This window comes from Primulina eburnea, chromosome 3 (assembly GCF_022965805.1).
Source record: "Primulina eburnea isolate SZY01 chromosome 3, ASM2296580v1, whole genome shotgun sequence".
In the NCBI taxonomy this organism is placed as follows: domain Eukaryota; kingdom Viridiplantae; phylum Streptophyta; class Magnoliopsida; order Lamiales; family Gesneriaceae; genus Primulina; species Primulina eburnea.
Window position 1 is genome coordinate 25,454,073 of NC_133103.1, and position 14,475 is coordinate 25,468,547.

Sequence of the window (14,475 nt, forward strand, 5' to 3'; positions counted from 1 at the left end):
AGGTAGATGACTTGCCCGCAAAGTTCGGGTGGTGGTCACGATTCGGGATGGTGGGCCACGTTGTAAAATAGTGGGCCACGTATTAAGTGTTGACCTGGTCATAGAACGTGGGAGGATGGGTTCCGAGATTTTCGGAAGACGTGACGATAAGGGAGAGACTGAGCTTCTTTCCCGGGCGCTTTCCACCCGGGTGCCCCTGAGGTGTTTCTGGGACCGGGAAGCTTTTACCCCGAGTACTGACGGGTTATTTCCCGGGTGATGGCTTGCCGAGTAGTTCATTGGGAATTCTTCTGACACTTGAGTGCGTAACTCGCCTGGTATCTGAAGATCCGGGATCCTTCCTTCATACCGACTCTCTGCATGTAGTCGTAATTTGGGATCTCCTCCCTGCTCTCAACTCGCCCGAGTTCAAGAACCCTCCGGGTCAGGAGCTTTACCCGGGCCCGGGTTCCCTTGGGGGCATCAGGTTACGTTTAGAATTTGGAATGTATTCAAATTGCCTGATGGGTTACGTTTAGAATTCGACTATATTCACATATCGTGCCTCCCAGACGCGCCCCTAGCACTGATCGCTAGAATGATACTACTGGAGGCGATAGAGGCCACCCACCTCCACAACCATCGCTAGGAGACACAGCTACTCGTGTACTTGAGTGTATTGCTGGACTTATCGAGCAGGCACAGCAGGCTCCCCAACCCCAAATAGACATATATGAGCCGTCTAGGTGGCTCAACCTTAAGGAATTCGGTGGTACCACAGATCCGTATATGGCTGAGGGTTGGATCTGATCCTTAGAGCTTCACTTTCAGACCTCGATATGGGGGACAGAGATCAGGCTAGGTAAGCCACATACATGTTGAGAGATGACGCATCGCTCAGGTGGGAGGGAGCCGCTCATAGAGTGGATTTGGCTACTCTCACCTGAAGTCTGGTAAATGAGTTTCTCTACAAATATTTCCCAGCAGACGTAAGGTTCGCATGATGAGAGAGTTCACGAGTCTCCGCAAAGAGGACTCGTTTGTGGCCGATTTTATCAGAAAGATTGACATGGGCTATCATTTTGTGCCCTTTATTGCGAGAGATTCTGCCCAGAAGATGAAACATTTCATTAAACATCCACTACTAATTTATTTATTTATTTTTTATAAACAAAACTTCAAAAATAACCATTCAAACTAAATTATCATTTTCATTGATCAAAATAACTTAACATTTTAAACTTCAAGTGCGTAAAAATCCGTAACTCATCAACTAACAAAATTCAACTTCTACCTTTAACATAAACAAAATAAATCATAAAATCTGTAATAAAATACCTAACAAAAATCTTTAAATCCTTTAACTATCAAGCTAGTGCGGAAGTAACTGTCCCTTTGGATTGTACTGTTCGATTTGATCCACTCAAACGTCAGCGCCTACATAAATATCACCTGCATCATTCAAACCTAGTGAGTATAATGATTCAGCATGTTCTAAATATGAATAATAAGTAATACGTATACAAGCACATGCAATAAAATCATACTTTTATTTAAAATATTTTTTGAACATAAATAAAACATTTAAAATAATTTTTGGCATATATAAATCATATAACATAAAATCGTAAATTAGTAAACATTTAAATCCTTATCATTTTGGGTGAAGTTTGATCTTTGAAAGTGAATAGCTTTTATCCTTTGGTCGACTAATCAGTCTTCAGCTCTACATGTCTCATGGGGATCGGTACTAGGCTCCGCTGTAGAAATACGATTGTCGGGCTCCCTATAGGGCCTTTTATCGTAAATGGGCTCCCTCCAGAGACTTTTCCCTCACGACTTCCCCACAAATAAAATTGTAAGTTCACCGTTACTTCTTAAAACGGATCCCCCACATATCCTCTTTGTTACAGTCAACTCACATCCTCCAAAATATTTTTCTCTTTTTCTTTGGGAAACGTAAAATATCATTTGTTTTCCACATTTGAAAAATCTCATTTTTTTATATTAAAAATCATTCCATTTCATTACTTGTCAAAAATATCATTTTGCAGTAAAAATTGTACAACTTTACCTAAATAAAAAAATATCTGATTTTCATAAAAATCATCATAAAATATCATTTAACATTCGTTATGATCTTTCGGGACGCTTCCAAGCTTATACGTATTCGTAGGTGTAAAATGACCGTTTTGTCCATAGAGGTAAAATTTCTCGATTTTAACTTTTTCTTACTTTTAATGACATGGGCTTATCCCAAATAATTATTTAAGCGTAAATATAATTTTCAAAAATTTTATTCAACTTAATTCGAGGCTTTAATTTTATTCCCTAATTAATAACTCGTGAGTCTTTTAATTCCCGAATAAATTCAAACTTTAATATTTTCTTCCCAAACTTTAAACATAGACTTTTAATTACCTAAACTACCCTTGTGAGCCATGAACCACCCCCGTGGACCCATGGTTCCAATTATGTTCATTAATTTTTGATTTTTGACCCTTAATCAAGACCACCAAGTCATCTCCTAATTTGGTCGAGCCACCTCAAGCCAGACAGACCCTAGCCAACCTACCTTGGTACAAAACTTCCTGCCCCTTGACCAACCACAAGCCATTAACCAGACCTTTTTCTAGCACAAAAGTTCCTGCCCCTAGTCCCGAGCTGTGCTTGGAGTCTCCTTGGCTCACTTGGACTCCTATCCCACGTAAGGACCCTCTTGATACTTAACCACCGAAGCCCTTAGACTCTCTTCGTCCTTGGACCTTGCTTAGAGTCACCTGAACCCAGCCTAAGCCTTCGAGTGAACGCCGTGAGCCCTGGAATCAGAACAAGCTGCGCGCACCCCTCCCTCAAGCGTTCCTAGTGTCTTAGCCTTACTAGGACTCTACCACATCGGCAGCCCCCGAGTCCAGCACACCCTAGCAATCCCTAGACAACCCTCTAGCCCCTAATGAACCTCACCTGGCCCCCCGCGCACCAGCCTGATCACTGAAACCAACCGTGTGTCTCCTTTTCAACACCCGTGTCCAGCGCCTCTCCTTCCTTCCTGCGTGCAGCCGTGTCCAGCCGCCCTAGGACTCTCCCTAATACATCCCTACCGCCTTCACCGAGTCCCTGACCAACCCTGGCTGAGCCCTAATGCACCAGCCCAAAAATCCGAGCACCTAACATTGATGCAAAACCCACAAACCCTTGGCTATACTCTCCAACATGCACAAACCCTTCCCAACCATGTCCAGCCCTCTTTTATTCACTTTTATGACTCTTTTCTGTCCCTTAAACATATATTAATGGCAGCGTGTCCGATGGATTCATAAAGTTTTTCATAAAAGCGTAAAATCATCATGTTTTTGAAAATAATCGTTCTACCGTAAAAATAATCAAACACCTACATTTTTCATGCAAAAGCAATTAAAGCATGCATATTATGATTTCAATGATGCATCAAAGGGTTTAGAAAACGTGCATTTGCGTTTAAAACGCTCGAATACGTGATCGTCGGAGCAAAAAGATGAACGAGCGACGAAGACTCCTAGCTTTTCTCCCTTGATGATTTTTGAAATTATGTGTGTGTATTTTGTGTATTTTTCGTCTGATATGGTGCTCGCAAAAGCACAGGTAACATATTTATAGATTGTAATTTTTCCATGTTAATAGGCTTTGGTTTTGGGGCTCAAAGTATAGGAGCAATTGGGCCTACTGAATTTGGTTAAATTGGGTCCAATAATCTATTATTTAATTAAAACATAAATGTTTATAAAATTTTAGTTTCCAAAAATAATATTTTTAATCTTTTAAAAATTCTACGTTTGCCCAAAACCGACTTCCCGAGAACAATCGAGATCGACTCGTAAAATAATTCGAACTCCAAAATTTTTAGAAAAATCAAATCATTTTTAATCATATCAGGAAGCCTTGAAAATATTTAATGTAAAATAAATATTGTTGTCTTGGTCGTCCCTGTTTTCCTTTAAACATATTATCGAATATTCGGGTAAAAATCCTTCAATTTCATGTAATCATGCCATATAATCATTTAATCATGCAATCATACCTTTAATCATTTACTAAATATCATGCAAGTATTTAAAATCAAATAAATTATACAATTAAGCAATTCAAGTAATTTGCTTGCATGTGGTTTACGTAGGTTTGGTTTTTCGTACGTTACAAATCTCCCTCCCTTAAATAGAATTTCGTCCTTGAAATTTTCACTGTCTCTATAAATGCAAAGCTTGACTCTTCTAATCACTTCATACTTAACCCTCTTAGCTTAAATTTTGCACTCTATCACCAATTCGTCTTGTTAATTCCCAAGCATTCCAATTACTTTACGATCCAATCCTATCGGGTTACTACTTGACGTTATGATTCAATTTCTAAATCCCAAGGTGCAAACTCCACTAACTTTCCAATCCAATAATAGTCGTTGAACCCAACGGTATTTGTATTTTACGATAAAATCAAAAATAATAATATTGTCGATTAAATCTCATTTCTAATATTCATATCCTTTATTCCTCACGTCATAATCTTATAACACCTATAATACATTTGTAATTCTCTATAATCCACTATGATACCCAAAAATTATTAATTCGACGAATATTAATTTCTCATCAAAATTGATATCCATATATCTCGTTCCTCCTAGGACACCCTCATACTTATATATATGTCTAATTTCCTCAATCGCAATTCCTTATGTAACCTTGATTTTAAATTTAATTGCTGACTACCTTAAAAAAGACCCATATATTTTTCAGTAAATTGCAACCTAAATCCAAAAGTTCTCGGATTATTCGTAAATTCTCAAAAATAACCGCATCATTCTCCTCACTTCTCGGGGGCATAACTGTACACAATGTCCAAACCACGTAACCTACAAGCATTTAACATTTTAAAATAACATGCATTTAACATTTTAAAAATATAACATGCAGTTAACCTCGTATATCATTATCATAAAAACACTTTAAAGAATTTTAGCATATGAAATATAATGCAGTAAAAACTCACATACTTGAGGCGTGAGTTCTTGAGCTTCTCGGAGTGACAATACACAACCCTTTGGGATCATTCGCTCTAATACCAACTGAAATGTCCACTACTAATTTTTTTATTTTTTTTATAAACATAAACTTCGAAAATCACCATTCAAACTAAATTATCATTTTCATTGATCAAAATAACTTAATAATTTAAACTACAAGTGCGTAAAAATCCGTAACTCATCAACTAACAATATTCAACTTCTACCTTTAACATAAACAAAATAAATCATAAAATCTCTCATAAAATACCTAAAAAAAATATTAAAATCCTTTAACTATCAAGCTAGTGCGGAAGTAATTGTCCCTTGGGATTGTACTATTTGACTCGATCCACTCAAGCGTCAGCGCCTTCATAAATACCACCTGCATCATTCAAATCTTTTGAGTCTAATGATTCAACATGTTCTAAACATGAATAACAAGTAATACATATACAAGCACATGCAATAAAATCATACTTTTATTGAAAATAATTTTTGACATAAATAAACCATTTAAAGTAATTTTCGGCTTATATAAATCATATAACATAAAATCGTAAAATCGTAAAGCTTTCAATCCCTTATCATTTTGGGTGGAGTTTGATCCTTGAAAGTGACTATCTTTTATCCTCTGGTCGACTGATCAGTCTTCAGCTCCACATGCCCATGGGGACGGGCACTAGGCTCCGCCGTAGAAATATGATCGCCGAGCTCTCTCTGGGGTATTTTCCAATAAACGGGCTCCCTCTGGGGCCTTTTCCCTCACGACATCCTCACAAATAAAATTGTAAGTTCACCATTCCTTCTTAAAACAGATCCCCCACATATCCCCTTTTTCACAGTCAATCCACACCCATTTTTCATTTTTCCTTTTTAAAACATAAAATATCTTTTTTTTTCCACATTTGAAAAATAACATTTTTTTATACTAAAAATCATACAATATCATGACTTGTCAAAAATATCATTTTGCAGTAAAATTTACACAGCTTTACCATAAATCATAAAATATCATATTTTCATATAAATCATCATAAAATAACATTTAACATGCGTTATGATCCTTCGGACGATGCCAAAATTATACGTATTAACTAGGTCTAAAATGAACATTTTGTCCCTAGACGTAAAATTTCTCGATTTTAATTTTTTCTTACTTTAAATGACATGGGCTCATCCGAAATAATTATTTAAGCTTAAATCTAATTTTCAAAAATTTTATTCAGCTTAATTTGAGGCTTTTCGTTTAATTTTCTAATTAATAACTCGTGAGAAGTTTAATCCCCGAAAACTTTAATATTTTGTTCCCAAAATTTAAACATAGACTTTTCATTAGCTAAACTACCCTTGTGAGCCATTAACCAACCCCGTGGCCCCATGGTTCTAATTATGTTCATTAATTTTTTATTTTGACCCTTAATCAATACCACCGAGCCATCTCCTACCTCGAGCCAGACCCTAGCCAACCCATCTAGGTACCCTACTGACCAACCACAAGCCATTAACCAACCTTGTTTCTTGCACGAAACTTCCTGCCCCCAGACCCGAGCAGCTCTTGGAGTCTCCTTGGCTCACTAGGACTCCTATCCCACGTAAGGACCCTCTTCCTACTTAACCACCAAACCCCTCAGACCCTCCCATTCCTTGGACCCTGCTCAGAGTCACTCAAACCCAGCCCAAGCCTTCGAGTCAATGCCGCAAGCCTTGCAATCAAAACAAGTTGTGTGCACCACTCTCTCAAGCATTCCTAGTATCCTAGCCTTACTATGACTCTACCACATAGGCAGCCCCCGAGTCCAGCACGCCCTAGCCATCCCTAGACCACCCTATAGCCCTTTCTGAACCTCGCCTTGCCCCCTGCACACGAGCTTGATCCCTCAAACCGATCGTGCGTCTCCTTCCTTCCTGCATGCATCCGTGTCCAGCCACCATAGGACTCTCCCTAATACATCCCTACCGCCTTCACCGAGCCCCTGACCAGCCCTGTCCGAGCCTTAATGCACCAGCCCAGAAAACCTTGGATCTACTCTCCAACATGCACAGCCCCTTCCCGACCATTTCCAGCCCTCTTTTATTCACTTTTATGACTCTTTTCTGTAATACCCAAGATTTTATATCATGTTAATCGGAGTTTATTGAGTATGAATTGATATGATTATAGACGGGTTCCTTCAAGACCAGATTAGCCAAATCATATGAAGGGTGCATTTTTGGACAGAACTAGTGGCGCCCGAGCGGTAGAAAATGACCGCCCGAGCGCCAATGTTCGATTGGAACATGTTTCGGGCAGAAGAGGTGGCGCCCGGGCGGTAGTTTGTGACCGCCCGAGAGCCAATGGGTAATCCGACGGGCTTGGACAGAGAGTGTCACGCCCGAGCGGTAAATTATAACCGCCCGAGCGCCGACCGAAATACATGAAAACAAGCCACGTTTCTTTAACCGAGCAACTTGATATATATATATACATATATACGTTGGTTCCTTCAATAGAAAGAAAAGAAAAGAGTCGAGGGAAGGTTTCTGTATATGTGTTGAAAATCCTTACGCCTTTATACTTCAATCCGTCCGTCCGAATTGTAATCTGACTTCAGTACTGTAATCCTATCAACGTAGGCTACAACTTGACGTAAGTTTTGCTACGATTTGACATGTGTTGAAATTATGCTATTGTCAGAATTGAATAGGATTTATATATGATGTTCTTGATATGTTAGACATCGTAGAATCGAAGTCAGATTAAGAAACAGATTGATTATGGAATTGTTATGATTTTTCGGAGTATCTGGATTGATTTTGGGACGGATTTGGATTATGGATTGATTATAGAATGTATGGGATATGGGTTATGGATTGTAACTATTATCTGGTAATGTTGTATTGACGGGGATATTGAAATTGTACCGTTATGCCGTTGATTTTGAATTAAATCCAGATTGATCAGATTGTTATGGATTTGGAAGGTATATTGACATGAGATTATTGATATTGTCATTGCCAGATAGACTGTGAATTCAGGACTTCGACCGAGCCGGAAACCGACGAAAGAAAGGTATAAGTCAATGTGGTATTGGGAGATCGATTTGAGTCGGTTGAGACTTGAGTTTCCCTAAATCACATACTTTATTTTATTGCATTAATATTTGCATGTATTTGATTGATATACTTGTTCTCTTGATATATAGATAGCAGGTATCAGATTACTTGTTCTCTTGATATATAGACAACAGGTATTAGTCGAGTAATCCTGTAACAGAAGTGCCTGATAGTGGTGGGATCGCCACGGGCACATTGCACGATGTTACAAGATAGTCTATTGGTGTAGTGCCATAGTCTGTCACCGGAGGATTGGCTATCGATGTGGATACAATTAGGTTTCTTCTATCACTGTTGATCGATGTCGTATTGGTGTGGATAGAATTGGAGCTTCTTCTATTACTGGTGATCGATATTATATCGGTGTGGATAGAATGAGAGTTCCTTCTATTACTGGTGATCGATACCATATCGGTGTGGATTGAATCAGACCTTTTCCTATTACTGGTGATCGATACCTTATTGACGTGGATAGAACTGGAGTCTTTTCTATTACTGTTGGTCGATATAGGAATGCCAACTTCTGGAAACCGGGATCCCTAGACTAGGATTGAGTCTAGTCTAAATTGTGTAGCTACGAGTATTGTTGACAGTTTGATATTAATTATGTTTCAGATTTGGATAGTGATTATTGTTACCTGTTACATGCTTTATTTTGTTTATATGATTGCATGTTCGTTGATTTATACTGGGATTATATTCTCACCGGAATTATCCGGCTGTTGTCTTGTTTGTATGTGTACATGACAACAGGTGGGACAGGATCAGGGTCCAGGAGATGAGGAGAGATCGTGATTAGAGTGGAGGCTCCAGACTTGGATTAGAGATAGGGTTGAACACTTGACATTAGCTGTTAAACCTTAGTGGAATCAATGTATGTGATACAGGATTTGTACTTTTAAATACTGAGAAGTATATATGTGTTTATGTCACTACGTTCCGCATTATTTAAAAAAAAAATCTAGACCCTGTTTATTGTAATTGATTAATTAGTCCCAATGATGATTAAGAACATGATTAGCATCCGGGTCCCCACATTTTCTGTCCCTTAAACATACATTAATGGTAGCATGTCCGTTGGATTCATAACGTTTTTCATATAAGTGTAAAATCTTTTTTTAAAAAAATTAATCGTTCTACTGTAAAAATAATAATAAAAAAACAATATTTTTAATGCAAAAGAAATGAAATCACGCATATTATGATTTGAATGATGCATCAAAGGGTTTAGAAAACGTGCCTTTGTGTTTAAAACGCTCCAATATGTGATCTTCGGCGAGGAAGGATGAACGGGCAACGAAGACTCCTAGCTTTTCTCCCTTGATTATTTTCGAACTTATGTGTATTATGTGTATTTTTCGGCTGATATGGTGTTTTAAAAATCCTAGGTAACATATTTATAGATTTTAATTTTTGGATGTTAATGGGCTTTGGTTTTGAGCCTTAAAGTATATGAGCAATTGAGCCTACTCAAATTGGTTAAATTTTGCCCAATAATCTCTTATTTAATTAAAAAATATATGTTTATAAAATTTAGTTTCCAAAAATAATATTTTTGATCTTTTAAAAATTCCTCGTTTGCCCAGAAATGGCTTCTCCAGAAAAATCGAGCTAGACTCATAAAATAATTCGAACTCCAATATTTTTAGAAAAATTAAATCATTTTTATTCATATTAAGAAGCCTTGCAAATTTTTAATGTAAAATAAATATTATTGTCTTGGTCGTCCCCGTTCTCCTTTCCCCGTTTTATTATCGGATATTCGGGTAAAAATCCTTCTTTTTGTTATCATGCCATATAATCATTTAATCATGTAATCATACCTTTAATCATTTACTAAATATCATGAAAGCATTTAAAATAAATTAAATAAAACAATTAAGCAATTCAAGTAATTTGCATGCATGTGGTTTACGTATGTTTGGTTTTTCGAACGTTACATGATACCCATGTTACACCGAGACGTTATGCTGATGAGACCGGTGAGCCATGATGAGGCCACCGCTTGTGCTTTTCAGGTGGAGAAGGCCTTGAGAGACATTGATTTTGAGATGCAGAGGAAGAGATCCCAGGCCCAGTCCAGCTCCCAGCCACAGAAGAAATAGTTCAAGATGCCACCGAGACATCAGGGACAGCAGAAGCCCCATGGACAGCTTAAGAGGCCTGGACAGCAGAGGCCACCACGGGCAACAGGGGCTCCAAACTCGGCAGAGGGGCAGCCATGAAAGCAGTGCAAACGGTTCCACCTCGGAAAGAGTTTATGGGGAACCTACAATTGTTTCATTTGCGAGCAGGAGGGTCACAAAGCAGCCGATTGCCCTAAGAACAAGGGCCTCACTATTGGCAGAGCGTATGTGATGCATGCCAATGAGGCAGAGGCTAAGCCTGACTCTACTTTGACCACCAGAAACTTCTATGCTTAAGTTTTATTTATTTACCGTCTTGATTGCAAGTTTTATTTTATTGCGCAAAAAAATTGTTAGGGATTTAGAACCTAGAATAAATTAGGTTGCATGTTCAAAATAGCTAGATTTAAGGTTTTAGTTACGTGAATTGAGAATTTTAAGGACCTAATTGTAATAACTAATAATATGAAGTCCTAATTTAAAACTCGAGATTTTAAGGAGCTACCTTCGAAATTTTCAAATTTTTGGTATTTAATTCTTAGATTTTAAGGAGTTCCATGCATGCATTGCTAGATTCTTGAGCTACACATTCGTTTATATCTAAATCTTTTGTCAAGAGAATATGAATCATACCCGAGGCTATGGATTTGGGATTCAGATTATCGATTATCCGGGAATCAGATGTTTACCTCTCAGATAGTAAAGAAATTGGAGCTTCGGTTACAGAAAAATGCGGTGCAGGCAGACTTGATTGTACTACCATTGCGCCTGAGTTTGATATTATTCTGGGTATGGACTGGCTTTCTTCTAACGGAGCTGTCATATATTTTTGACGGAGGTCAGTATCTGTCCGTCCGCCTAGCGGTAAGCCGTTAGTATTTGAGACAATCAGACATCAGCAGATGCCGCACATCATTTCTTGCATCTGTGCAAGGAAGCTCATGAGGAGAGGCTGCTAGGTGTTTTTAGCCAGTATTGCGACAATGTCAGAGCCAATCAGTCAGAGGCTAGAAAATGTCGAAGTGGTCAGGGACTTCCCCAGTGTTTTCCTAGACGAAGTTTTAGGTATTCCACTGGACAGGGAGGTGGAGTTTTCTATCGAGCTCATACCAGGTACAGTGCCGATTTTCAAGGCACCCTATCGTCTAGAACCTACAAAGATGAAATAACTGGAGGATCAGATACAAAACTTGTTAGATAAAGGTTTCATTCGTCCTAGCTTTTCTCCATGGGGCGCACCGGTGCTGTTTGAGAAGGATGGATACATGCGCCTTTGCATTGACTACAGGGAGCTGAACCATGTCACGGTCAATAACAAGTATCCACTGCCCAGGATCGAGGATTTATTTGATCAGCTTCAGGGAACATCAGTATTCTTTCCATCAGCTGAAAGTAAGAGACTCTGACATGCATAAGACGACATTCATGATGCGTTATGGGCAATATGAGTTTTTGATGATTCCCTTTAGTTTGACAAAAACGCCATCGATGGATCTCATGAATCGCGTGTTTTATCCATATTTGGATCAGTTCGTCATAGTTTTCATTGACGTCATCCTGATCTATTCGAAGAGCAGGGATGAGCACAATCAGCATCTGAGGACCGTACTGCAGAATTTACAAGAAAGACGTCTGTATGTCAAGTTTAGTAAGTGCGAGTTCTGGCTAGACAGAGTGGCATTCTTGGGTCACATTGTATCTCAAGAAGGTATAGAGGTCATCCCCAGTAAAGTTGAGGCAGTAAGAGATTGGCCAGTGCCTAAGAGCGTGACAGAGATCCGTAGTTTCTTGGGATTGGATGGATATTACAGAAATTTTATTCAGGGCTTCTCTTCTATTACAGTGCCATTAACCGTCCTGATGAAGAAGAATGTGAAGTTTGTTTGGGGGACTGACTGCCAGGAGATTTTTGACAGGTTGAAGCAGGCGTTGACCATGGCACCCGTTATAGTTATGCCATTTGGGCAAGGAGAGTGTGATATATACAGATGCTTGGAAGCTCAGTTTGGGTGCACTGTTGATGCAGCATGACAGAGTTATAGCTTATGCGTCCCGATAGTTGAAGTTCGATGAGAAGAATTATTCGACTCATGACCTCGTGCTAGCGACTGTGGTATTCACCTTGAAGATTTGGAGAAATTATCTGTATGGGGCGAAGTGCAGAATTTTCTTTGACCGCAAGGACCTGAAGTACTTTTTACACAGAAAGAGCTGAACATGAGACAGTGGAGGTGGTTGGAGCTAGTTAAGGATTATGACTGCGATATTAGCTACCATCCGCATAAGGCTAATGTAGTTGCAGATGCCCTGAGTAAGAAGAATGAAGTGATAACTTAGTTGTCAGTACGGAGACCATTGCAAGCAGAGATTCAGTGGTTTGAGCTCGCATTTTATGCCAGGGCAGTGCCCCTAGTCTTTCTACCCTGACAGTGCAGTCGACATTGAGAGACAGGATCCGAGCAGAGCAGTCTTCTGACGAGCGGTTACAGAAGCGGAGACAGAGGGATGAGGCTAAGGGCTGAAGGTTGTACACGTTTGTGGACGGCATAGAAAGATATCGTGACAGATTGTGATCCCTAGCAGTGATTCAATGAGAGCAGATATCTTGAGTGAGACCCACAGCACCCCGTACTCCATTCATCCAGGGATTACGAACATTTATAATGATCTTCAAACTCTTTATTCGTGGCCGGGCATGAAGAGAGATATTCTGAGTTTTGTCTCCGAGTGCTTGACGTGTCAGCAGGTCAAGCCAAGCAACAGAGACCTGTAGGGAAGCCGAGACCACTCCCGATTCCCATGTGGAAATGGTAGAATATTACTAAGGATTTCGTGATAGGATTTCCGAGGACAACTGAGGATATAATACCGTATGGGTGTTAGTTGATCGGCTCACTAAATCAACACACTTTTTCCCGATTAGGAAGACTTTCACCATAACTCAGTACGCAGAGCTAAATATCAGAGAGATAGTTAGACTGCATGGGATTCCATTTTCCATCGTCTCAGACAGGGATCTCGGCATTCTAGAATAATCTGTATCAGACATTGGGTAAAAAGCTGCTATTCAGTGCTGCCTTCAAATCTCACTGACGGACAGTCGGAGAGGATAATACAAATTTTGGAGGACCTACTCAGAGCTCGCATAATCTACATTCAGGGCAGCTGGTAGCCAAAGTTACCTCTTGTGGAGTTCACATACAACAATGTTATAAAAAATCTATCGGCATAGCTCCATATGAGGCATTGTACGGGAGGATGTGTAGGTCTCTAGTATATTGGGATGAGATAGGAGAGAGAGCAGAGTAGGGGCCGGATATTGTTAATCAGACTATAGAGTTAGTGGTCAAGATCTGGGACAGGATGAAGACCGCTCAGAGCCGACAAAAGATTCATGTAGATGAGTAGCGTAGAGACCTTGAATTCGCAGTGGGGGATCATGTGTTTGTAAAGGTCGCACCGATTAAAGGTGTGATGAGATTTGGGAAAAAAAACAAGCTCATTCCTAGATACGTAGGGCCATTTGAGATCTTAGAGAGAGTTGAGACACTCGCATATAGAGTTGCATTACCGTCGAACCTGGCGGGAGTTCATAATGTGTTCCATATCTCCATGCTGCGGAAATACATGTCGAATCCTTGGCATGTTTTGAACTATGAGCCACTGCAGTTGACGCTGCACCTGTCTTTCGAGGAGAGACCCACTCAGATTTTGGATAGACAGGAGAGGAGGCTCAAGAACAAGGTGATCCACATGGTCAAAGTCAAGTTGCTGAATCATTCGGAGGAGGAGGCTACTTGGGATACGGAGATCGAGACCGAGATGAAGAGCCGCTACCCAGATTTTTTCGGTACGTTTTAAATTTCGATGACAAAATTCTATTTAATTGGGAGAGAATTGTAAGATCTAGGAAATTTGAACTACATAACCCGACTGCATGCAATATATGATTTTATAAAATACTAGTATTTAACTCGTGCGATGAACGGGATGATATTATTAAAAATTAGTGAAAATTGAATAGATATTTAAATTGAAAAAATAATTTAATTATAAAATCTATTTTTTCGCTAATTATAAAAAACTTTCTTAAATACAACACATGTCGATTAATATTTTTGGCTAATAATAATTATCATATATCAAAATTTTAGATTGTATTAGCCTATAGCAATGACATGATGCTTATCGTGTTTAGTGTATTGATGTCGACCACCAACCTTAATACATATTTAATTC

At 39.2% G+C, this 14,475-nt stretch overlaps 2 protein-coding genes across 2 annotated transcripts; both read left to right on the forward strand.

Annotated features, from left to right (window-relative positions):
- Positions 1-11,664: 11,664 nt before the first annotated feature.
- Positions 11,665-12,267, forward strand: LOC140827172 (uncharacterized mitochondrial protein AtMg00860-like). The gene has a single exon (XM_073189792.1). The coding sequence runs from the start codon at positions 11,665-11,667 to the stop codon at positions 12,265-12,267; it is 603 nt and encodes a 200-aa protein (XP_073045893.1).
- Positions 12,268-13,710: 1,443 nt separating this feature from the next.
- On the forward strand, positions 13,711-14,097 carry LOC140827174 (uncharacterized). Its single transcript, XM_073189793.1, has one exon. The coding sequence runs from the start codon at positions 13,711-13,713 to the stop codon at positions 14,095-14,097; it is 387 nt and encodes a 128-aa protein (XP_073045894.1).
- The last annotated feature ends 378 nt before the right edge of the window (positions 14,098-14,475 follow it).

Coding starts and splice junctions, on each gene's coding strand:
- LOC140827172 (XM_073189792.1), top strand. CDS start 11,665: ATGCGTTATGGGCAATATGAGTTTTTGATGATTCCCTTTAGTTTGACA.
- LOC140827174 (XM_073189793.1), top strand. CDS start 13,711: ATGAGATTTGGGAAAAAAAACAAGCTCATTCCTAGATACGTAGGGCCA.